Raw genomic sequence first — 24,014 nt, forward strand, 5'->3', positions numbered from 1 at the left:
ACTGCCCACATCCCTCCAGGTTGAGAAGGACCCATCCACTACCACCCTCTGGGTGCGGCCCTCCAGCCAGTTGGCGACCCATCTGACTGTGGGTGTCTACAGAGCACGATGCCCTGTTCTTGTAACGTCAGCCTGGGACATGGAGGTTGTGGTGCTGCATTTCCACATCTGCCAGGCGTCCGCCCGCCCCTGTCCTGAGCACGGGGAGAAGATCAGACCCCCAGGCTCTGCAGGCAAGGGCTCATTATCAGCCTTGGAACATTTCTGGAGGCTGAATTTCAAAGTGATCTTTGGTTGCAGACCAGCCAAGACACCTTTAGAGAGCAATCGAGCCCCAAGTCTCCAATGCAGAGCTGGTCACTTGAGCTCCTGCGCTCCCCATCCTTCTCCAGGCAGCCTGAGGGGCCCCGAACCCCTCGTGCCCTGCTGCTCTCGCTGCCTTTTGTCACCTTGTTCCCATTCCCACACCTGTTGTGGCTGGTCACTCTGAGGCACTTGCAGCTAAATAAGGATGTCCATGACAGCAATGGACACATACCCTTCTTGTGGCTGGTTTGGAGGCTCCCAATGTCTTTGGGCAACATGCCTTGCAGCTGTGCAGCACGGTGCATTGTGCAGGTCTAAGGATAGGTCAGACAAGGATGTGCCTGGGATGGTTTGGGCAGGGGAGGTCCTGCTCAGGCAGGGGATTGGCCTAGATGAGACCTCCAGAGGGTCCTTCCAGTCCCACTGCTGTAGGATTTGTTGGTGTGGTGGATTGAAGAGTGAAGGTGAGTAGGGTTGAGCACCATGCAGGGAGGGAATGTGGCCATTGTCACCCTGCCCCTGGACAACAGCAAGGAGCCTCCCCTTCTCGCTACACCAGCACCTCCCTCGGGTAACAGCCCCACTCGCTGAGGGGAACCGGGAACAGGAGGGAGGCATGATCCTATTTGCACGCCCGGGGCAGGATGCTGACACGCTGGCTCCACCGGTTCCAGGAATCGCCCCAAACCCGGGCCGCTTGCAGCCGAGCTCAGCTCTTTGATTCCCTCCGGCATGGGGCTGTGGCGGCAGCTCTCAGGAAGTCAATACCATGCTGCAGTGTCAGCGGGGGCTGTGCACCAGCTGCGGGGACTGAACCCTGCCTTCTGGCACAGGGGTGCGTGGGCCCAGGTCACACACCGTGGACCCCAGGCAGCACCTGGATTATGTGCAAGGGGGCTCATTTGCATTTGGAGACGGAGGTGGCCAGGCTCGTGAGGCTGCGGGTGACGCAGGCATGGGCAGCGATCTCTCAGAGCGAGTGCAGGGAAATTCATTATCTGCTACAATAAATATTTGTATCCTGCCTGGCCTTGTTCCCTGAGTAAATGCCAGGCCGAGGTGGGAAAGCTCTCCCTGCAGTGAGGAAGCGGGCACCCCTGGTCGCCTGGGGATTCAGCAAGTCCCTCGGCAGGGGTCCGGTCTGGGGAGAAGACAGCACAGGCACGGCCCAAGCAATGGCACCTAGCGGTGGGAGCGTGGTGCTGGGGCGCACGCTGCTCCTTCCCAGGATTCAGCACATGCTGAGCAAGGGAAGCTGTGATTTGAGGCTGCTCCTGGCTGGGTGGTGTAGATGTGCTCTAAACCTTCCCCTCTCTGTTTCTATGTCTGGGGCAGCCCCACTCTCCCCACGGTAGGAGCTTCCTTAGGCCAGTACAGGTGTGATAGCCATCCATATGCTGCCTTGGCCAAAGCACCATCCCAGGACTGGGGGGGGGGCTGGGACCAGCTCTCTTTCCTCTGCTGTTGGGCTGCACACCAGTGTCTTGCTCACTCAATGCTCCTCTTATTTTGCAGCATCTCAGCTGCAAGTGGGGCAACCCATGGGGCTGCTAGTAGCCCACCGAGATGGGGGAAAGACACAGAGGAGTCAGGATATGAATGATTGGCTTTGCCTTGCGGGGGAAATTGCCCTGAGCTCCAGCATCCCTGGGCAATGGGTCTCCTGCGCCCTGCTCTGGCACTGCCCGCCATTCCCAAAACAGCCGCGGCAGGACGTCTGGACCCTTAATGCCAACGCTCGTCCCCTCTGAAAATAGAAGCGATCTGCAGGGATTATTGTAGCGCATGGCTCCAGCTCATTGATTGGCCTCTCGGTTAATAAGCTGGGCTCAGCCATCTGCACACAACACTGGGGGCGAGGCTCTAGCAGGTGACTTGCTGCCTAAACCAGCATTGTGGGGAGGCCAGCCTTAGGGTTCACTCCCCCCCTGCCCAAAGCACCTAAGTGCATTTGGCTCCGGCTGCCCAAGTCTCTTAGCAGGGCCTCTCTCCAGCAGGCTCTTTCCCTTGTTATAAATTCATCCCATGATGTCTGAGCCTGAAGGGTGATCAAAGTCATCTGTCAGCTGAGTTTTGAAACTGTCCAATTATTGGAAGAAGGGGAGAGGGGAACATCTCCCAAACAAGGCGCTCCATCTGCAATGGCTTTTCAGGCCCAGGGATGTGGGATTTGTGAGCAGCCGTGAACCTGCCACTCCACAAAGGACTGGCTGAGTGCTGGCAGGGTGGGAGAGGACTGTGGGGGCAGGGAGGGCATCCTCATAAACAGGACAGTTACAGCTCCTCACCCCTGAGTGTTTCGAACCCAGTTCCTTGCACCCTTGGGTACTGTCATCAGTGGCCGCGGTGCTGGGAGGGCAGCGTGTCATGCAGCCATCTCTGGGTGGGACACAGCAGCCCTGAGCAGCTTCTGCACTGTCTTTAAAGCAGGAGATATGAAAAGCAACTTTTCCCAGTGAAACTCTGTGGGAGGGGAGGGATTGTCCAGCAAAGCTGGTCCTTGGCCAGGAGCTCGGGGCTCTCACCTTTCTGCTAGTGAAAGTGCCTGCTCTAGTGCTACGTTGGTGCACACTGGGGAGATCAGGTGTCCCGCGGGCTGCTCTCATGTCCAGGGAGCCCCTTTGCAGTAGAGGGGAGCCATCACTTGGTGTCTCTCCCACCTCTGCAGCTGGTCCCATAAGAGAGAGCAGCAAAACCCCATTGCTTCTGGCCTGTCTCCTGCACTAGCCCAGCCACAGCAATGCTTCAGGCCGGCTGGCTGATGAGGGCTCCTGTGGGGCTGGGGGTCATTCCTGCCTGGAAAGGGGCAGGGAAATTTTCTGTTTCTGTTCCTCCTTCCTGCTCTTCTCCCATCAACAACCCCTTTCAGGCCAACTGAGAGTCCGTCCCGGCAGCGCTGTGAGCACGTCACTGTCCCCAGGCCCGGGGCCATTCAGAGCCCCTTCTCCTGGCTGGTGCAGCTGCCTGCAAGCCCTGGGCAGGACCGGTCAGTTTAGTCCTCGGCTGTTTCTAACCCATCTCCTCTCCCTTTCCAGGCTGATATCCGCTCCAGGGAGTACCTCCGGAAGCACCCCCCTTCTCCAGCTGGCACCGCGCTTCCTGGCCCTGAGGGGTATGTGCATGGGCAGCCCGAGCCCCCAGCCTCGGGAGTGATGTCCTTGGCTAATTGCATTACAAGACAGCTGGGGGGACCGGTTGCGATGGAGCAACAGCAGGATGCAGAAGTCCTGCTGGGCATGTCCCTGCCATGTTGTGCCTCTTTCCTTCTGAGGACTGTGGTGTCCTGCGGGGGGAAAGGTCATGGGGATGGCGCTGCCTTCCAGCATTGCACAGTGCTGCAGCCCACGCAGGGGATGCAACAGCCAACCAAAATACCCTGCCAGGAGCAGGCCCCCGCATCTAGGCAGGAAGGAGAGGGCCAGCCCCGCACCACCGGGCTCCTTTCAGTGCCGTCTGTCCGTGTACATCCAGAGCACAAGCACAGGGCACCTCTACTGCCTGAACACCAGCCTGGTTCGTGGCGGGCACGTCTGTCTCAGAGCCCGATGGATCAGGACCAGACCCAAAGGGCCTGGTTTTGGAGTGGGTGGAGCGAGGAGCAGGCAGCGGATGGAGGCATGGCCCCATATTTTAGGCTGGTCCTGCCTTGAGCAGGAGGGTTGGACCAGATGTGACCTCCTGAGGTCCTGTCCACCCTCATTTTTGATGATATTCCTCACCCAGCTCCACCAGCACACCTCGGGTCATGGCTTCCCTCCGCTCCACGCAGCGACCGGGCTCTCACCACCTCTGCCGTGCTCAGCTCCTCTGCGGTGCTGCAGTCTGCCCTAGCTGCACCCATCCGGGTGCCTCCCCTTCATCTGTTTCGGAGGAGGAGGTGGGGCAAGTTGAAAATGGGACTAGACACATTCATGGGGGATAGATCTGCTAATGGCTGTTCAACACAGATGTTTCCCCTCCCAATACGTGGGGGGTATGGCATAGGGGAGAGATCCAGTTTGGTGCTCTCCCCATCTAGCATCCACCCCTGCCGCTGTCAGAGACGGGACCCCAGGGTCGATGGACCATGGGTCTGACCCAGTCTGGCATTGCTTATGCTCTTGTGTCCCACCGCCCTTCTGTGCTGGCCCTGGGCAGATGCTGAGGGTTGCGCCAAGCCATGCTGGGTTCGAGACCCACGCTCTTGCTACCAAAGGGGAGTTTGGTGCCAGTCTCTGGAGACGATGCCAGCCGCTGGTACCGTGGGGCCAAGCAGCATCGTAGCTGTCTGGCCTGGCTTCTGCTGACCTCCCCTTGTTCTGCTTTCCAGGAGGGACGAGGGCACCGGGCGCTGACCTGGCACCAGTGCGGTGCAGCAGAGCCCCTGTGTGAGCACATGGCTTCCCCGAGCCCAAGCCCTCTGCTCAGCCCGGACATCGCCGGACTCGAGAGCCAGGGAGCTTCCAGGTGTGGGACCACGGGCAAACCACAACCACGCCTCTCCAGCGCTGGGCCAGAGCCCTGCTCTCAGGCTGTTTGCAAAGTCTGTATGATTTTAAAATAAATGCAGCAAAAAAATCAGTCCTGGCAGCAGGAACCAAGCAGGAGCTGGGTGGCGCCTGGCACTGGTTTCGGACCAGAGCCCCAGATTTCGGTTCGGGGCACGGAGCAAACGGAGTCCAAAAGAAGCCAAAGCCACGCATTTGGCCCCTGGCTCCCGCCATGCGGCACCGCAGCCGGCACGCTCCCTGCCGCTTCACACATCTCGGGGGAACAGAAGCCCCGTCGGCAGCTCCGGCTGGTCCCGACAGACGGGCAGAGGACGCTGTGTTTCGGGTGGGCGTGTAGCTGGCAGGGGAGGGGCTGGAGCCGGCAAGCTGCTGCCTGCGTGGAGGAGGGGAGAAGCTGGGCTCCGCAGCGGGGGCTTGGGATGCTCTTGGCCTCCTCAGTGTTCGAGGCCCTGCCTGGCATGTGGTCCCCTCCGGGCTGCTGAGCAAGACCCATTTCTTCTGCAAAAGCCCTTCAGACCCGTCGGTGCCTGCGGGACCCTGCTCAAGACCACCACTGGCAGAGCCCCCGCGGGGAGGCTAAGCCTGGGGGCCGTGGCACAGCAGCCAGGGACATGGATCAGGGTTTCCCGAAGGAACGAGCCTCTGCAAAGGGGCATCTTGTAGCGAGGGTCTGGGTTTACCCAGGGGGCTGTCGAGCCAGGTCCTGACTGGACTGGGGGGGCTGACGGAGCAGCGGGGCAGGTCCCCAGTGCCTAGTGCGCTAATCCGTCAGGCCAGCTGTGAGCTTTTGCATTAGCGGCAGAGCAGAGAGCAAACAGCTCTGATGCCTGAATCAGCACAGCCACCGAGTCCAGCCTGGGCCGGAGGGACAGCTCTGTGGCTGGAGGCAGCAGGTTCTTCCCCATCTGTTTTGCTGGCAGGGACTGGACGTGGCCTCTGTCTTGGCTGCAGCAGAGACCGGGGCAGAGCTGGCTTCAAGAAGCATCAGCGGGAAGGAAGGGAGAGTTGTTTCGGGGTCCAGGCAGGGCACCAAGGACCCCTGGGTCCTCCCGCAGGCAAGATAACCCCGCTCTGTCCCTGTCGTCCCATCCTCTCCATCTCTGGTGCCCCCGCGCTGCAGAATGGCCCAGCTGGTGCGTGCGTCTGCATTGCATGCAGCGGTGGGGTGCAGCTGCATAGCCCCCTTGCCAGGCTGGGTGACCTGTAGGAAGGTGCCAGCTGCCCACAGACCTCCTGGCTACAAGCAACAGAGGGAGGAAAAGACCTGGGAGGTCGAGAGCCACCGACTACTTGACTTTGAACCGGGAGCCTGCAGCCTCCCCGGGTGCCACTGGTGCCTCCAAGCCCTGCTCCCCCAGGGCTGCCGTGTGGGTGGGCAGAGAGCAGGAAGGAGCAAGCGTCAGGGTTGCACTGAGATGCTTTGATGGCAGGGGCGAGTGTGGGATCAGAGAGCCCCGGCTGGGGGGGGGGAAGCCAGGCCTTTGCGTCGGTGCCCGCACGCTGTCCCGCGAGGACCGGGGCAGGCTGCCAGCTGCACCGTGCGGAGGGCAGCGAACTCTGGTTTCCCGGTCCTGGTCCCCAGGAAGCAGCACGGAGACAAAACCTGCTGACAAGCAGCACCGCTGCCTGCCAGCTCACAGAGCGGGGAAAGGACTGAGCAAGTGCTGCAGCCTCCTCCGCAGCCGCCCCCTCCAAAGCAAGCCGCGAGCAGGCCCCGCGCTGGCAGGGAGCCGGGCGGCGCGAGAGGCCGTGCAGCTGGCCCGGCCACCTGCGTGCCGATGCCAGCCAAGCCCTTGCACCCCACGGCCCCCGAGTGCGGAGAGGGGGTAGCGCCAGTGACTCACTGACACCGGGGACAGCGAGGGTAATAATTAGCACCGGGGGGAAGCGCTCCTTGCAACAGCACAGACGGTCCGGCATAGCCGGCCAGGGCCAGCTGTGTGCAGCAGTCAGCGTGCCAGGGCTTCCGGGTGGCACGCCCCCGTCCTTGGGCCACAGCCATCCATCCAGCTGTCCTTGGTTCTTCCCTTCGTGCCCTTCACGCTCAGCCCGGTGTCTCCCACCCTTGATGTGGTGCCCCGCTCGAGGCCAGGTCCCGGCTCCCCTCGCACGTGCAGGCTCCTCACGGACATGGGGAGCAGGGGGGGACGGACAGCACCCCTTGCCCAGTGCAGGGCTCGCCAGAGCTAAGAGCATGGGCTGCTACTGCTTGGCCTCAGGAGCCTGGAGCAGGGTCCTTGCTCCCCGACAGCTGCTGGGGCACCTGCGTGCATGCAGATGTACACCTTGCTGGGGTTGTTGGACCCTGCCACGGTACGGGCTCGGACTAGATAATCTGCTCAGGTCCCTTTTGACCCTAGAAACTGTGCACCTGGGGGAACCGAAGGCCCCACCGAAGAGGTCAGAGGAGCCCTCCTGCAGGCTCCCGCCTGGCCTGGGTTAAGGGAGCCAGGTGGGTTTCTTGCAGCTGCTGATGCAAAGCAGTAACCATTGCCAAGGGCTGGGCTCCGCTCCGGTCTGGTCACTCCCCGGGCTTCCCCGGTCTCAGCGCGGCCGCGTCATGCTACAGCTCTCGGGCTGCTTGGGGCTCTCCCCGGGCAGACCGCCCGCCCCACACAGGCTCCGTCAGGATCCAGGGACCTGACATCTCCTCTGGGGCACCGAGGCACGGGCTGTGCTTGCTACTGGGTGTCTTGCTCACAGACCACGCAGGATGCCCCATCCCAGCAGCAGAGCAGAGGCAATGCAGGCGATGCCTGTGCAAGCTGCCCTGCCTCACTCTCCTCCCTACCCCAGTGCCCTGGTGCTGGCCCAGGGGCGGAGGGCAGCTCCCGCAGCCTTGCCCACCTTGCAGCTCCCAGCCTGGACCTTCTGCTTGCAGAGTCACTGTGGGGATGGTGCTGAGATGATGCTCCCCCCTACGCCCAGTTGGGCACGAACCTCCTAATGGATTTAGCACCTGCATGCCCCATGACATCAGTGGGACCCCCTGGCACCGAGCCCCTCCTGAGCTTCCTGCATCTTTCAAGGAACGGCTTATCCCAGGATTGTCCAAGCTGGGCCTTATCCCTGCAGTTCGGGGCAAACTAATCTCCATGGCGATTAATCCCAGCCAGCTGTGCTGGAGCACATCAGGAGAGGGCATTTAGGGGCTGGGGGCGGGGGAGCTGCCCCAGGAGCTGGGTTTTAAGGTGCCTACAAATCAGGCTATTGGGCTGCTGGACCTGTGACCTTCAACCTCTGACCTTCTCCTGGCAGAGGGAGCGGAGCTCTTGCGGAGGGGCCGTGCCGCAGGAGCAGGTAAGTGTCCGCGGGCAGCTTCTTCTGGCCCTGGTGACAGGCGTGCAGGAGGGCCCTGCCCCGCCGCGGCAGGGCTGACGTCTCCAAGGGGCCGCGGGGCTGTCTCCCCCCGGCTGCGCCTGGGTGTCTGGTCCTTGCTCCGTGCACGTCCCACGCCAGGCCCCGGCACGCTCGTGTGCGGGGCGAGCGACCTCGGCTGTGGCCGGATCCCAGCCCCGTAGCAGCTGGCGGGGAGCTGAGACGCTGAGGTCCGGCGGGGTCTGCGCGCTCCCCTGACGCCCCCTCGCCCTGCTCTGGGTGCAGCCGGCCTGCGGGCCTGGGGCTGGACGAGTCTGGCTGCGGGGCCAGGCGAAGGTTAAACGTGCCAGCGCCGTGGAGAGGAAATCTCTGTGTTTGGCCTCATCCCGGCTAGGGCGCACAACAGGGGATTAGCCTTTGCCAGGTCTTTGTCTAATTGGCTCAGAGAGCAGGGAAGGGGAAATCGCTTCCTAAGGCGTGAAACCTCCTCCTGCGAGGCCGAGGGAGAGCCGGAGCAAACTCTTCAGCAGCCTTGTTTCGTTAACCCTCTGTGCACCGGGCCCCGGGGGTCCTTCCCCCCCGCAGAGTGCACCCGCCTCCGGCCCCGAGCTCTGGCCTCCTTCGTGCCCTGGGCCGTGCCCTCGCGCCTCTCGAGCACGTGCCCGACGTCCGGGGAGCAGGGCGCTGGGCTGGGCGTTGTATGGCACCTTGGTCTCGGGATGGGCCGCGTGCCCCCGGCATGGGAGGATCGGGCGCCCCAGCCTGGGGCTGGAGCAGGTGGCGGCGCGGGCCCAAAGCGCCCAGTCGGCATCCTTCCTAAGCGGGCTCCTTGCTCCGGGGCATTCACACCCGAGACGGGGAGGCAGGAGCCGAAATGGGGAAGAAGGGATGATGCATGCATGAGGGGAGGAGATGGAGCTGGCTGCCTCCACCTCGGGGACCAGGAACACGAGGGGCCGAGCTCCAGAGGAGCCTCCCAGCCCGGGCAGCCTGCAAGGGGCCGGACACACCTCCTCCGCTTGAATGGCCCTTCCCAGGTGTCCTCCAGCCCCAGACCTGGGCTCTGCCATGCAGCATGCGAGAGGACCCCGTCAGCATCGCAAAAAACGCCCGCAGCCCTTCCTCTGCCGCGCCTCCCCCTCGCCACCACGTGAGCAGGCTGGAGACGGTGCTGCTCGTCCTTGGCTCCGGCCTGCCCCGCTCGGCCTCCCCTGCGCGAGGCAGGAGCCCCTTGCTGACCTTTCCCCGGGGCTGCCCGGCACCGGGCTCCCTCCGCTGGACGACCACTCACTGCAGACGCACACCGGGAGTCTTCTGGGGGGCTCTGCAGCGCTTTCCCTTTGAGGCAGGGGCCGAGATCGGGGGGCTGAGCCTTGCGCGCGCGCAGCTGGGGGTGCAAAGGCAAAGGGACACGGCTGTGCCCCCGGTGGGTGCCCTGGGGGCAGCCGTCTCTCCCAGACCCCTCCATGCGGGGCGCCAGGCATCAGACTGGCTGCGCCCCTGTCCCAGGAGCCCTCCCCGGCGTCCTGCACCAGTGCTGCGCCCCTCTCCTCTCCCCCGTCCCGGGCCTCGGGCCAGCGGACGCTGGCTGCGCCGCCCCAGCCGCTGCTCAGACTTCCAGGGCGACTGTCTGGGCGCTGAGCCGGCCGGCCGCGGGCTGGGGGACTGCCTTCGGGCATCGGCGGCCGGGACGTGGAGGAGGGCAGCAGTTCTCTGCCTCGCGAAAGCCCCCTCCTCTGCTCGGCACGAGGGGTTTCTGGCCGTGGCCTGGCTCCATGTCCCGTGCGGCCGCGCACCGCGGCCCGTTCCCTCTCCCTGCCCGGCCCCGCCGGCTGGCGCGGGTGCCTCCTCCAGACCTGCAGCAGCGCCCGGGCATTATTTAGAGGGCGTATTAACTCAAAGCAAACGCGTGGGATTTCTCTGACATCTACATTAATCGCAAACGAGGTCATTATGCGCCGTGCCGTGAGGGTGATGGAGCCGTCCCGGGAGTCCCAGCTGCACGGGATCGGCCCCAAACGTCCCTGGGCCTGACTTGCTGGGGGCAGGGGGCTCGCAGGGGCTGCGTGGGCTCGTGGGCAGAGCAGGGCAGGGTGTTGCCTCGGGGGCGGCGAGCGATGGCAGACCCGGGTCCTTCTGCGGCAGGCTGCCCAGCGAAGAGCCGGCGTGATGAAAACCGCAGGAGGCGGAGGTGGATTTATTGGGAACGAAGGAGCCCGCTGCTGCTTTCAGCCCAGGCAACAAACCCCTTCCCCGACCCCTGCGCCTGCCAGATAAGGCTGCCGTCTGGCTCTCCTGAATTGCCGGGCGCCGGATGGAGAAACAGGCCGGCCACACAAAAGCCACCGCGGCTTATCTCCCAGCCAGGCCAAAGCAGCTGGCCGGGCCTGATAGCGGTGACAATGGGCCAGGGCCTGCCTGCCCGGCGTTGTCTCGGGACGTCGGCTGGCGAGAGCATCGGGGCCGGGGCGGCTGGGCTTGACAAGCCGAGGAGAGGTGGGTCTGGGCCGCCACCGCCTTCCCCGCATGGCGCCGTGACAGCTGGGGCCGTGAGCATCCTCTCCCTCGCGCCCTGGCAGCGTGCGAGCTCCTGGCACACGCGTGCGCACAGGGCCCATCCTCAAAGCAACCCCGGGGCCGTTGCCCTGAGTAGGGCGGTCTGTGACCCGGGGTTTGGATCCAGCCCGTGAGCTCGCAGCAGCGTTTCCCTCCGCCTCGCCTGGCTGGCGGCTCGGCCCTCGGGCTGCTGCCTGAGAGCCCCCAGCTGCTCCCCCACATGCTGCTGTTCAGGAGCAGCCTGCATTGATTTTTCGGGTTAATGCTATATTTATCGAGCGTTCCCGAGGAGCTTGCAGCCGGAAGGTCCCTGGTGCGCGGCGGGCCTTCCTGCTTTGCGCCCTGCCTGACGTGGCTGGCTCCGCCGGCGGCCGAGGCGAGCCGCGCGGCTGGGGCAGTCGCTGGCGGGTACAGATCGTTCCCCCGGTGCACTGGGCGTGGAGCGATAACGGGGAGGAGCAGGGGACGCTGCGTCTGGGCCCGGCAAGCAGGTCGAAGGGCTGAGCAGTCGCACTGGGAGCCCGCTGTGCTGCCGTGCCGGGGCTCGGAAGGGGAACGTCTCTCCCCCGGTAAGGAGCAGCGTCGCCAGCGAGCAACACGTCAGGCAACTCCTTGCGAGAGCACTTAGGATCTGAAAGTCTGTGATAAATCTGGTCGCTTTGTAATTCACTCAAAATTACAGCGGGTAGCAATGTGATTAAAGCGCTCTGATTAACGCACAGGCCTGCTTTCTAGCAAACAGCAATGGGAATCCAGTTGGCATCTAACGAGGTTGCTGCCGCAAATTGCTCGGATATCAATTAGCTGGCTAGGTAAACACCGCCCGGGATCTGTTTGCCGTAACCGGTCTCCGGTTACCTTGGCCCGGATGCTCCCTGGAGGTGGCAGCGGCACGTCCAGGAGCATCTCGGTGGCAGGAGGGCAGGGGGGAGCCGGGACACGCGAATACCAGGGAGCAGAGACGGAAACACAAGTCTAGACCGCGATCCCCTGGGTGAAACCTAGGTCCGGGTATGCACCGCTGAGCTGACGCTGCCCAGAAAGGCAGGAAATGGGCCCCAGGCCAACAAGGGAGTGCTGCAAGAGCAGCCGTCCCTACAAACACCTCTGCTCCAAGCGCTGGAGCTTGCTCCCCGGTTGTCGTGTGGTCCTGAAGCAAAACAAGAGCCTGCGGCTGCTAAAACCAGGGCTGGGAGGCAAATGCACAGTGGGCTCTAGCAGGAACCCGCCGCGTGCCAGGAGGAGCGGCTGCCTTGGCAGAAGGAGAGCCGGTTCCCACTGCTGGGGGAAATGAGGGCTGGGTTGAGCTAGAGGATCTCCAGGCAGGCAGCGCGGTTGGGCTTCCAGCAGCAGCGGGCAGGCAAGCAGGCCCCAGCCAGGCGCCTGGGCTGTTCCCAGCAGCGAGAGCCGTGAGGACTGGCTGGGGTTGGGGTTAATTGCCCTTGGATGCCCACTGATCGCAGGCTTGCGTGTCCCCTGGGCCCCTGGCATGCAGCGGTCTGGGCTGGGAGCGGTCCTGCCGTAGGCCACCAGCCCCACTCCACCCTGGGAGGGAGCCACCCCGAGCGCATCCCTGCTGCCCCCGCTTCGTCTGGGTGCCACCCTCTTCTGCCGGCCGAGAGAGGCAGAGCTGCTCCAAAGCGAAGCCTTGCCCCGCTCCCTGCCCCTGGCCCGCCTTGCGGCAGCACCTGCTGCTTCCCCGGCTCTGCGAGGAGCGCACACGCGTGCCGTCTGGAAGAGGAGGCAGCAGCAGCGAGGCTGGCAGTGCTGCCTGGCGCCAGCTGTTGGGTGAAGCCCCAGGTAGTCTCTAAAAGCTGCACGAGATGGGATGGAGCAAAGAACCGGGGCAGGGACGCCCGGGGTCCGGGGCTTGGCAGGGACGTTGGGGCCCTATCTCCCACCACAGGCGGGAACCGGAGGGTTCACGAGGATGGTGCACACTGAGCAGGGAGCACAGATGGGCTGGACTGGACCCGTGCCCCGAGGCCTGGCCGTGCCCTGAGCTGTGTGCTACGGCCCAGCGGCCAGCCCGGCTGCCCTGGGATGAGCAGAGCCCGGTCCCGGGGGCCGTGTAGGAAGCCCGGGCTCCTGGGTTAGTCTTTTTACAGCCAGCCTTCCCCTGCTCCTGCCTGATGAATATTCATGGCGCTGACATATGGCTGCTAGGTGGTGGTGGGAGAAGGAGCAGAGAGCGTTGCCAATCGCGAAGCACAACTTGTCCCAAACCGAACATCAGTGCAGCACAACAAACCCGAGCTGGCGCGTAGGCTGGCGCAGGGGGGAGGGAGCTGGAAGGAATCAAAAGGCTCCCGCGGGCCGGGCCCGGGCCTGGGAGTGGGAGGCACGGCGCTTACTCACTCCTCTTTCACGTCTGGAGACGGGTTCGAGTCCCGGCTCGGCTCGCGAGGCAGTGCGCGTCTCCCTGCCCGGGCTCTGCCAGCCGCCTCGGCCCCCGGGAGCTGGGGCTGGTGGCGGGGTCAGGGAGGGCGCGGGAGCCTGCAGGCGGGGGGCTGGGGTGCCCGGGGATGCTTGCCGTCCCTGCAGCTGCTCCCTCTCCCACCCTCCATCGCCCGGTGCTTGTACCAGCCGGCCCTGCTGCTCGGAGCCCCGTGCCAGGCCTTGGCCAGCCGAAGCCCAGGTCTGGACGCAGCCCCGCGGAGCCAGGGCGGCCTGCCCCGTGCTGGCGAGGACTTGCATAAGAGCCTGTGTGGAGCCAGGATGATAAATGTTAAAATCTGCTGCAGGCTATTGCTGACCTAATTTCAGCTCTCGCTGAGGATCTTGTCATCTGTTGCTTGCCGTCGCGGTGCAGATGGGCTGACAGTGAGCTAGGCGTGTGTGTGGGGAGGGGGAGAAAGCCACGGGAACCCATGCCCCTGATGCCCGGGGGGTGGCGGACCTGGCTTGGGTGGCATGGCGGCTGGGGACGTGGTGACCCGGGGAAGGGGCCCGGAGCGGAGTCGGGGCATGCGTGGGGGAGTTTGGCCCTGTCTGCCGCACAAACCTGCTGCTGTTGGGACCAGCCCCGGGAGGTGCTTGGGGCCGGCGCGCCCTCTCTCCCTTGGGATTCTCACTAATTGCATGGGGCCGTTAGTGAGACTCTGCATCTTTGTCTAATTGGCTTTTGGAGGGCACCGGGGGCAGGAGCCCAATGCTTACTGTGCCCCCCCATGCCCAGCACCTGGGCTCCGCGGTCAGCCGGGAAACGCCGCCCTGCAGCAAGCCACGGCGTGAGCCGCCCGCCTCCCCCTCTTGCCACGCGAGTCCTGTCCCTGGGCAGCTCCTCCGCGGGGTCTTGCGGGCTTCTGCCGAGATCGGCCGGCCGGCACAGGGGCCACCCCAGCCCCTCGCCCGTGGGCCGGACGGGCTCTTACTGCCGCGGCTGGACGACGAGCGTGGCTCCTAATTAGCTGAGGGTGACTTTGCCGGCGTTGCAGAACTTTGTGCGGATTCAGAGGGGACTCTTTCTTTCTCCGTTGCTTTCCCTTCTCCGAGAGGCAGGTTGCTCCTAAACGAAACAAAAGCCCCTGGCAGGTGCAGCAGCGGCTGGTGCCCGCGGCCCCTCGCCTGGGCGTGTGGCAGGGCTGGGACGAGCAGGACGAGACCCGTGTGCGGGCTGCCGGGGGGCCCGGCTGCAGCGGGGGACCCTGCGGGGATTGCAGGGGCCGGTGGAGCTGGGCAGGGCAGGGCTGGAGAGGCAGGAGGAGGTCCTGACTGCAGGGTGGAGGACCGGGGGGGCCGGGCCAGGCTCTCAGGTCCTGAATCGGTTTTAAACGAAGCATGAGGCTCCCAGGCCGGGGCTGCTGCCCTGCCCAGGCTGGCTGGGTGCCACATCTGCTAATGGGGTGGAAGGGAGCTTCACAAACCGCCCCGGTCCCTGCCACCGGCCCCACTGAAAAGAGCAAATCAGCCCAACTCGACGTGTCTCTGTTATTGCTGCCGAGAGTTGTCTCTCCCACCGCTCTCACCTGCCAGTCGGTAAAACGGCCTCCGATCAGAGATGAGAGCCATGCGGCCGAAAGAAAAAGCGATGAAAGGCGACGGGGATGGTGACGGAGGGGCTGGCGGCGCCAAGCCTTTGGCTGGCGAGGCAGGACGGAGGTCTGCAGATCAAACGACCCCTGCGAGGCCTCCCCGCTGCCACGTGGGCCCATCTGAAAGCTTAGCATCCTTCCGGGAGCACTTCCCCGGGGCAGTAGGGGCGGATGCAGACACTCGGGGGCTCTAAGGAAACATTGAGCCTGGTGAAGAGCAAGCATCAGACCGAGGGTCGCTCTGGGAACGCGCAGCCTGATGCAGGGGGTGCTCTCCTCCCCGGGGAGCAGGGGGCTGGCTGGAAAGGGGGCAGAGAAGACTCCTTCCCCGGGGTGCATGCCCTGTTATTGCGGGGAGGAGCTGCAGGGAAGCGCGCTGGTCAGGAGGTCCGTGGGCAGCTGCGCATCCCCCAGCTCTTGCGGACGCCCCGCTGCACCAGGTACCTCTGCCCAGGACCTCGGAGGGGCAGGGAGGGCTGGCCTCTGCCTGTGGGCTTGAGTGGGCCAGTAGCCGGGGACTTGGGGATGGTTCTCCAGGGACGTGAACCGGAGAGGCTCTTTTCATCAGGGTCTCGGCTCGGGGATCCAACCACAAGATTCGGCTCATGCATCCGCGCTGCCCGGCGGGCCAAGTCCAGCAATGCTGCTGTGCACTCTGGGACGCAGCCGCGTGGCTCGGAGCCCTTGGCTATAACCACGGTGCATGCAGCCCACAGAAGTGCCCTGAGCCTCCGATGGAGGTGCCTGCCTCTTGGGCTTAGGAGCTGGATGTAGAAACCCAGAGGCCTCCAGTTTGAAACTCTTGGGGCTGAAGCATCCCTGAACCTAGTCGGCATGTCGGGCATCTCAGGCTGGACCCGCAGCGCTCTGCCTGACACCCAGATGCTGGTAGGGAGACCGGGCCTGGCCTTCCCTTGGAGCACGTGCATCTGTGGCTGGAGCAAGCTGCCAGGCCCTGTCCCTCGGGAGAGTCCTAGCCTGCTGCGTGGCCTGGCTGGGCTGGGAAGGGCGAAACAAGGGTGGTGGCACTCTCCTGCGGTGTCTTGAATCCTTCTGCTGCCCCCCTGGAGCCGTGTCTTGCTTTTGGGCATGCCTAGATGGCCGCAGTCTCGGGGCCTGGATTGTGCCTGGAGAGGTCCCCCACCCCCGTGCTTCTCTGCATTGCCTTGCCAGGAGCACGTGGCCAGAACCGCTCCCCATCCCCATCGCACTGTGCAAACGCTGGCCCCAGGACGGGACTGACCCCTCGCATCCCCTCCACCGCTCCCGGCCGGCTGCGGCCTCAAAGCTGCCTGGCATGGGTGCTGCTTTTCCTCTGCTGCTCTACGCCTCTCTCCCCCACAGCTCCAGATCCGGTCAGCGCTGGCCTTGCTGCTTCCCCACTTGGCATCTCCTGAGCTGTGGGGCAGGCGACCCACCTAATCCACTGCCCGGCATAGGCAGAGTCTCGGGCGAGCTTCCTAGGACGGCCAGGGCCCCCGGCAGGAGAGGCTGGTGGGAAGCTGTCTTGCACTGGGGTCACTTCTGACTCTCCAGGCCCGGGCGAGATGGCCCAGCCGTCCGCTCGCTTCCCGGCCGAGCTCTCGGAGATGGGGCCTAATTAAGACGCAGAATCAGGGTTTCTCGAAGGAAGCTGCTTCCATGGATTCACCTGCCTGTAGCTCCCCAGCGAGTTCTCCTCTGGGGCGAGGCGCCGGCTCCTCCTCTTTCTTCTCTTCTTTCCTGCTTCTACTGACCTACTTTCCCTGCGAGGTGCCTGCTAACGAGCTGCTGCTCCTCGGGGACGCGGAGTTGGATTTTACCTCGTCCTCCGGACTCCTCTGAGCCGGATTCCCTTCATCGTGCAGCTTCAGTGCGGTGCAGGGAGGAGGACCGGGGGCCCTGGGGCGGTGCTTCCCACGCCCAGGCAGCTCGACTGGGGAAGGAGGGTGCTCTGGGTGTGTTGGGTGCTTGTGTCGGTCTCGGCTGCCTGAGGACTTGACGGCCCATGGCCGGGCTCGCGTGTGACCTACTGAAGCTTGTCTCTGCACCTCCGTGCTGGTGCGATGGAGGTCCGCGGTAGTGTTTGCACTGGGCAGCCACGCGAGATGCGGGATCATGCCGCGCTGGGTGGACTTTGCTAAACCTTGTGCCCAGAGGTACTGGGGATGGGGAGAGAATCCCTTTGGTTGCTGTTGTTAGGCCTGTATTGATCGTCCTGCCCCTTGGGAAACCAGAAGAGCCTCCATTTAGTGCCCATTGCTCCTGAGCTCTGGCTAGGAAGGGGCTAGCTTGGGTGGACCTGGCCGGTACATGATCCTCCTTAATTAAGCACCCTTCTGCAGCACCCCCTACTACAGCAGTGGCTGCTGCACCATTGGGAGTTTGGCATGTGACTGCTGGGAACGGTGTTGTGGGGTTAGGCCCCCAGGGCAGCATCTGCAGTAGGGATGCACCACGACCACCTGCATCTGGTGCATGGGATTGGGGAAAAGGCCTCTTGGTTTGCTTCCACTCCCTATGAGCTGTCTGAAAAGGCAGGAGCCTGCCTGTGCAGGCCAGCACCGCCGGGCCTCTCTGGCTGTGGCTCCTGCTCCCACAGACACTAGTGTAGCAGCAGTGGAGTCGCTCCAGACTGAGGGAGAAGGGGATCGGACCGTGTGCGTGCTCTCTCGGCCCTGCTTGCCTTCCTGCTCCTCTGCCGGGCAGCCTGGGGCTCGCTGGCTGGGTCACTGGTGCCGGGAAGGAGTCCGTAATGCAGTTCTGGGTCCCGCTGTGTTGTGGGCAATGAAGCCCAGCAAGCGGCATCGGCAGCACATGGCATGCACCAGGCACAGAGCTAGCAGGGGGCGGGGGGGACACGCAACAGCACACGCGTTGCCGGTTACTGCTCTGGCATGTGTGTTCACCGGCTGGACTCCTCCCAGCCCTGCTGCGCCGGGAGCTTCGCACTGTGATGCCAACACTGCTGGCTCCCAGGGGTCAGTTAGCAGCTGAGCTCGTGCGGGAAGGGCATTTAGCTCCCCTTGCTGCGGCTCACCCCAGCCAGACAAAAGGCAAAGCATCGCCGGCGCATGCGCGCTGCCAGCCACCTGCCATCCTGCGTGGCAGGCAGCCAGAGCAGGTCCGGTCTCGCCCATCGCTGCCCACGGGAATCGGCCTGTCTCTGTCCCGGCTGTGGACTCTGTCTAACACGGCTTCTGTCTTGCCGTGTGCCCCGAGCACAGCCAGGCTTGCAGCGAGCGACGCATTGCATGAGGCAGTGGAGCTGCACCGGCCGTGCGTGCCAGGCGCAGGGCAATGCTATGGGGCGCTGGCAGAGGCCAGTACTGGGCCAAGTGGACCTCTGATGTGCACACGCGTGTGCTGGACCTTGACCTTCTGGGTCCTCCCTGCTTGGTGGTGAACAGGACCCCGGGCTGCAGCTCGGGGGAGTGGGACTGGCCCAGTCCTCCTGCCGTGGGAGACTTTGCAAATAAAACGTGACTAATAACGTTTCTCTCCCCTCCCGGCTCGCTGGATCTATCAATAGAAGCAACCTTAGGGGGCACGTCTGCTCTGTTTTTTCCATGCAAGTTGCCAACAAGAAGTCGGATCAGGGTGACAAATCCCAGCTGCATCCTGCCTTTAAGGACACTCCTCTCGCCCCCCTCAGCATCCCCCCACAAGTCCAGATCCTGTCCTTGCTCAGCCCTGGACCTCCATCTGCTCTGTCGCTTTAAACGGCTCCTGGGTTTAATGTCATCCGAGCTGGCAAGGGCAGCGTCCCCTCTTGTTTGTGTCCCTCTTGGAGCAGGTCTTTGCCTGGGCAGGCTCAGCTACGCAGGGACGGCCAGTGCCATCGAAAAGGCTTTAGCCTGGAGCTGGGCTTCCTCGGGGCTGGGCCAAGAGCGGGGCTGGTGCTCCTCTTCCCCTATTGATGAGCCTCGGGGATGCAGCCGTCTCCGCTGGAGGGGCTTCCCTCCACCTGTCTGGTGCTGCCGTGGGAGGTGGCTGCCTCTGGACACTGCGGCAGGCCTGGTCTCGGTGCCCCATGCAGGGCCTGCCCCTGAAGGCACGTGTGGGGCACAGGCTGTGGGGAGGGCAAAGGAGCAGGGCTGCCCAGAAAGCTGCCAGGCTTGGGATCAGCCGCCTCCATCCTTTCTCTCTGGGCATCTCCATCCCTGAGCCAGGCGACGTTTCCTCTGCCCCCAGCCCTCTGGCAGCAAACACCCGCGCTGGGCACCTCTGATGCGGCAGTGCCTGCTGGCCACGTGGGCAGCAGAGGAGCCCGGGGCTGCGAGAGCAGCTGTGCAGCCCAGGGTGGTCACGGGGAGCTGTGCACACCCACTGTCTCGGCCCGGCTCCCTCGGGTGTGGGTGCAGGAAGTCTGAACCGCCCCGGTGCTGAGGGGGTCTGGGCATGAAAGTGCAAGGCGAGGGGCACGGAGAAGCTGAGACCCGCCCCCGCGCTCTCATCGCACCCAACTCGATGGCTTAGCCCGTGTCGTGGCCCAGGTGGCTTTGATGTAACCATTGAACGGGGGCAGGGGCCGGAAGCGGGGAAAACCTCGTGGCGGGGAGAAGGAGCCGGATGCCCGGGATGCCACCGGCTGTTGCTCCGGCACAGGTAGCGCGTTGAACGCAGCGAAGTGCAGGGGCTGAGCCGCAGCCCACCGGCCTCATCAGATTCCTCTTCCCAGCCCCCCGAAACCGGGGGGATTTGAGCTAGCGCCTGTTTGCTGACAGCCGGGAGGTCTTTTATGGGTTTTCCTCCCACAGATCTCATTGCAGAAGTCCCCGCTGAGCAGTTTCTCTGGTGCTCATTACTTCCCACCGACAGTAGCAGCTGTAGTCCTGCTGAAGCCTTCCTAGCCTGATTTGCATGCAGATTTGCATAAAGCCTACCTATGCTCTGCATTCGTTTTCTCCATGGCGCGAGACAGACATTTCCTCCCCCCGTCCCGGTCCGGGCCTGGGCAAAGGACCTTGGCACAGGTCTAGGAAGGGCAGGCGATGCCTGGAAGTGCAGGCAGCTCCCTCTTCCCCAGTCTCATCCCCCCTGGCTTTGCAGCCCCGGGCCTAGCAGATGTATTATTTGAGGGCCCCTGCAGCCGGCTGGAGCAATCAGCTTTATTCCAGGGAAGCTGTTCTCCAGCCAAGGCCAGGGCAGTGCAGCGCGACGCAAGTCTGGCCACTGGCGGGGAGCTGGGCACTACGAGTGGGGTCAAGTGGGAGTCACCCAGGGGCTGAGCCAATGCCCCTCCATCCTGCCTCGCAGAACCACAGCTTCTCTGGGCCTGTGCTGCAGCCTCAGCTGTCTCCATCTCCGTCCTACAGCCCCAGGTCCATGCACAGCACAGCCCTTCCAGGCTACTTTAACCCCGACCCCTGGCACTGCTTGTTATTCCACAGGTGGCAAAGTCGGGTCATTTTAATCATGACCGTGTTTTCCAGCTGCTGGTGGAACAAGTACCTGATTCCCATGTTGGACTGCTGTGCGATGGAGACTGTCAGTGTTGTGTGACAGGTCTTTTCAGACCCGGAGGGTGGGCATGGGACACTTATTTCCCACCGTCTGGAGTGCTGGAATGGCCTTCCCTTTCGGTCGGGATTGCCATTTGATCCGAGCCAGGCCGCGTCCCGGGGGTGGCAGCAGAGTCTCCGAGAGCAATGCAGAATCTGCTACAAAGTCTGTTGAAATAAAAAGAGCACTTCCATTGCTAAGACACTGGGCAGTGCCAGCGAGACAAAGCAGCCAGGGGTTGGCACTGAGGTGTTATGAAAGAAAGTGAAGTTTCCTTTTGCAAACATCCTTGTAGTTCCTGGGTCCGTGGTGACTGGGGAAGGGATCGGCCCCACCTCAGCAGAGCACACGCGTGGGGAACAGCGACCCGTCTGCCAGAGACGGTGCCCGTGCGTGCGCCCCTTGAGTGCCTCCCTGCTTCACCACCGCCTCCTCTCCACCCTGCTCATTCCCTTGGCAGCCCACCTGCATCACCTCTTTAATCACCCGGAAGAGTCACACTTAAATGGCATGTCGCTCTCCCTGCCTGTCCCCTGGGAGGGCCCAGCAAATTACCACAGAGCAGTGCTGCTGTATCATTTCGTCCTCGCCACTGGAGGATGTTTAAGGCTGCCCATTCGCTGCCAAGGGTACCAAATGTCTGTGATTTGATTCTGCAGCTGTTCCCAGCCATGGCTGGCTGCACCTGCTTCAGGCCTTCACGGCTTCATGTAGACTGATACTCCAGCTAGGAATATGCATGGCTTCCCTGGTTCGTGGGCAGTGAAATCAAGCTGGCAAATCCGTTTTGGGCATTTCTCGCCACCACCGGCACTACACGCGTGCACGCACGGCTGTGTACACACGCACACACCCTTTAACTTGAAATAGCTCGAAAAGGAGCAGGGCTGATCAAGGTATCCAACTCTCCTGGGGAGAAAAGGCTTTTATGGTCGGGTCACATGCACTGGATGGATGCGAGCATGGCTCCAAGGAGGCTGTTTCCCTGACAACCACGAGGCAGGAGCAGATGAGGGAGATGGAAGGCAAACAGTTAGGGATGTCGTTAGCAAAGGCCACAAAGTGGACGTCGATGTGGGGTCTCCGGAGCCCTGGCTGGGCTGGGTCGGGTACGGAGTAGGCTGGGAGGCTCGGTAATACTCCAAAGACTTAAAACTATGAGCTTGCCGCTAGACCTCACTATGTGACTTGCCGTTTTCTCCTGGGCATCCCCTCCTCTGCCTCGGTCCTCTTTGAAGTGGAGATCACTGGCATGTCAGGATGTAGTGCTTGCACCCTTCCCCCCCTTTCTTTAAATCTTCCCTGCTCTGCTCACGCGGGGGACTGGCGAGTTCCCTTTTAGCAAGCATTGCTGCTGGGCCTTGCTCTGCAGAGCCACCCTCCTCCCCGCCGAGCGTGGTAGGGCAGCCTCCCAGGGCCTGCGTGGGCTCCCTCCAGTCCGGGCCTGAGCAGAAAGTGTAGTACAGGGCTTGCGCTTGTCCAGGTTTCCCTCCCAGCTGGAGGGACTGGACTGGGAATTACAGGTGCAATGTGTGCACAGCTGTGGAGAGTAAACACTTCAGGTTTTCCAGACTCCAGATGTTAAAAGCAATTAATTATTGCTGTGGGAACTTGTAGTATTTATCTAGCCATAACAGAACCTGGCAATGTGCAAACCGATGGCATTTCACAGACCGAATGTGTGATGCTCTTGCTGCCCGTGCTCACTCGCAGATTGCATATGGACAGCGACTAACCTCTCGCCTACCCGAGCCGGCTGCAAAATCATCTCTCTCTGGCCAACGTCTCCCTCGGTAGCGATGCCATGTGGCTCTTACTCTTGCATTCATAACTGAATTGCATTTAAGGAACAATGCACCAAGACCTACTTTAGCCAGCACAGAAGGAAGAGAGGGGTTTCATCCTCCTTCCTGCTTCATGGAGGCGCTTGGTTGTGTTGTGAGAGGGGCTGGGAGCATCCCAGAGGGACTGGTAGCTCGGTGCAATGACAGGGAAGGGAACAGCCCCCTGCGGTGTGTCACTACGCTCACACTCACACTCACAAGCGTGTTGATCAGGCCAGGGGCAACCGAGGAGGGTCTGCTCCAAATGGGGCTCATTCCTGATGAAGAAATCTCCAGAGAGGGTTTCTGCGACTTTTGTGTCACGACATTGTGACCTGAAATGGCGAGAGGAAGAAAGCTTTCGAAGGGGCCAGGAAGGGTTAAATAGGACCTGCAAATAGATGTGCTCAGTACACGCGGCTGGCTGTGGCTCGGGCTCCAGACCCAAGGCAGCAGCGGTCCCCAGTGGTCCTCGGAGCTGAAACCCCTCACTGGAAGCAGCAAGTGCCCCCCTTTCCCCCCATGACTGCTGCTCACTGTGCTGACGGTGAACCTGGCCGTGGGCTAGTGGGACGGGGTAGCAGTTACAGCAGGATAAGGAGAGACAGAGAGAGCCCAGTGTCTTTCTTCACTCTTTATTGTGTAAAAATAAACTCAACAATTCATGTAATTTGAGCAATAAAATGGAAAAAGCATGAATACCAGTAGAAACAGTGCATTTTCCAAACCGCTGATGTGGACTGTGGGGAAGTGTCAGAACCCATTCAAAACCCAAGAAGACTGAGAGCAAGTCATAGGAAAAATGTACAGCTTTGGTTAGCAAAATAATGACAAAGTAAGATACGTTTATTCTCTCCCCTACTGTACAATATATACACATCATAGCAATATCACACTGGTTTGTTTGTTGTCGGGGTTTTTCTTTTTTTTTGGCAAATCAGACACAATTGGGACTGCGGATTAATTACGTGTCCAGTGAGTCGTTGCTGTTCCCCACCCCCTCGGCAGATTGTGCTTAAGTCACTGTTGGCTGAAGCGAACTGGTCCTAATGAGGAACTTAGCAACTTGAACTCACAACGTGTTGTAAAAAGAGCACGGGTCAAACGCGCTGCCCTGAGCCGCAGCGTGACTCGCCTGGCTGTGTGTGTGCACGCGTGTGCGTGTGCACGCGTGTGTGTGTACGGGGGAGGGGGTTGTGTTTGCAAACCGCGGCTCACATGCTCAGCGCTGTCGCTGCCTGGCTCGGATCAGCTGGATAGAGCCGCTTCGACCTTGAACTGCTTATTACATGCCCGTCCACCCTGCACATTTGCCACATCTTTGGCGTTGGTCGCAAGGGCTCTGTTAAGCCTCTGTGAATTCCCTCCCTGCACCCGCCCGCGCCCCGGGACAACCTGGCCGGCCTGCCGCGGCGGGGGTCGGGGCGGCCGCTGCGCCCTGCCCGTACAAACCAAGAGCTCTAAAAAAGAAAACCATACAAAAATGTGTCTATTATTTCAAAATAAGTTTCTCTCTATCGCTTCCCCTCACGCTTAGAATATTTTAAAGTATCTTTCAGGGAGCATCAGTGCCTCTTTTATGCTTTTTTTATTTCTTCTGCTTCATAAAAATACCTTTTTCTTGGTAGCAAACTTCCTCTTACAGTAAGAGAAATAATCATCATCGTCATCACCCTCATCATAACAGTGCGTTATCAAAAGCTTGAAAGGCTTGAGAGTTTGTTGGAAGGGTAGCTAAACTGCCGCGGGAGGCCCAGGCTCGCGGGAGCCGGGGCAGGAGCGGCATCTTAGAAAAGGACGTTACCTGAGAGAGGCATGTCATTCAGTGCAAGAGGGGACGTCCGGCGTGGGCAGCCATCCACTTTCTCCTCGGTTTAAAACGGTCGGGGCGGAGGAGGGGTGCTGAAGGGGCAGCTCCCGGCGGCCGCGGGGCCCTGACCTGGCTTGAAGAGGGGAGAGACGGCGGGCGGGGGCAGTTTCTCGGGGGCGGCTGGCCGCTGCCC

General features: G+C 62.3%; 2 protein-coding genes across 3 annotated transcripts in view; one reads left to right on the forward strand and one right to left on the reverse strand.

Annotated features, from left to right (window-relative positions):
• ENDOV (endonuclease V) overlaps window positions 1–4,866 on the forward strand; it is a 10,228-nt gene extending 5,362 nt beyond the window's left edge. For both annotated transcript variants that reach the window (XM_019542271.1, XM_019542270.1), the window contains 2 exons: window positions 3,342–3,418; window positions 4,616–4,866. In XM_019542271.1, the coding sequence (XP_019397816.1) occupies window positions 3,342–3,418; window positions 4,616–4,640 (102 nt within the window). In that variant the 3' untranslated portion in view covers window positions 4,641–4,866. The remainder of the gene's footprint in view (window positions 1–3,341; window positions 3,419–4,615) is intronic.
• An 18,879-nt stretch (window positions 4,867–23,745) lies between these two features.
• NPTX1 (neuronal pentraxin 1) overlaps window positions 23,746–24,014 on the reverse strand; it is a 1,895-nt gene continuing 1,626 nt past the window's right edge. The window contains exon 4 of the mRNA XM_019542787.1: window positions 23,746–23,797. Coding sequence (XP_019398332.1) covers window positions 23,746–23,797 — 52 coding nt within the window. The remainder of the gene's footprint in view (window positions 23,798–24,014) is intronic.

The sequence above is a fragment of the Crocodylus porosus genome, unplaced genomic scaffold, assembly GCF_001723895.1.
Source record: "Crocodylus porosus isolate Cpor-Errol unplaced genomic scaffold, CroPor_comp1, whole genome shotgun sequence".
Taxonomy (NCBI): Eukaryota; Metazoa; Chordata; order Crocodylia; family Crocodylidae; genus Crocodylus; species Crocodylus porosus.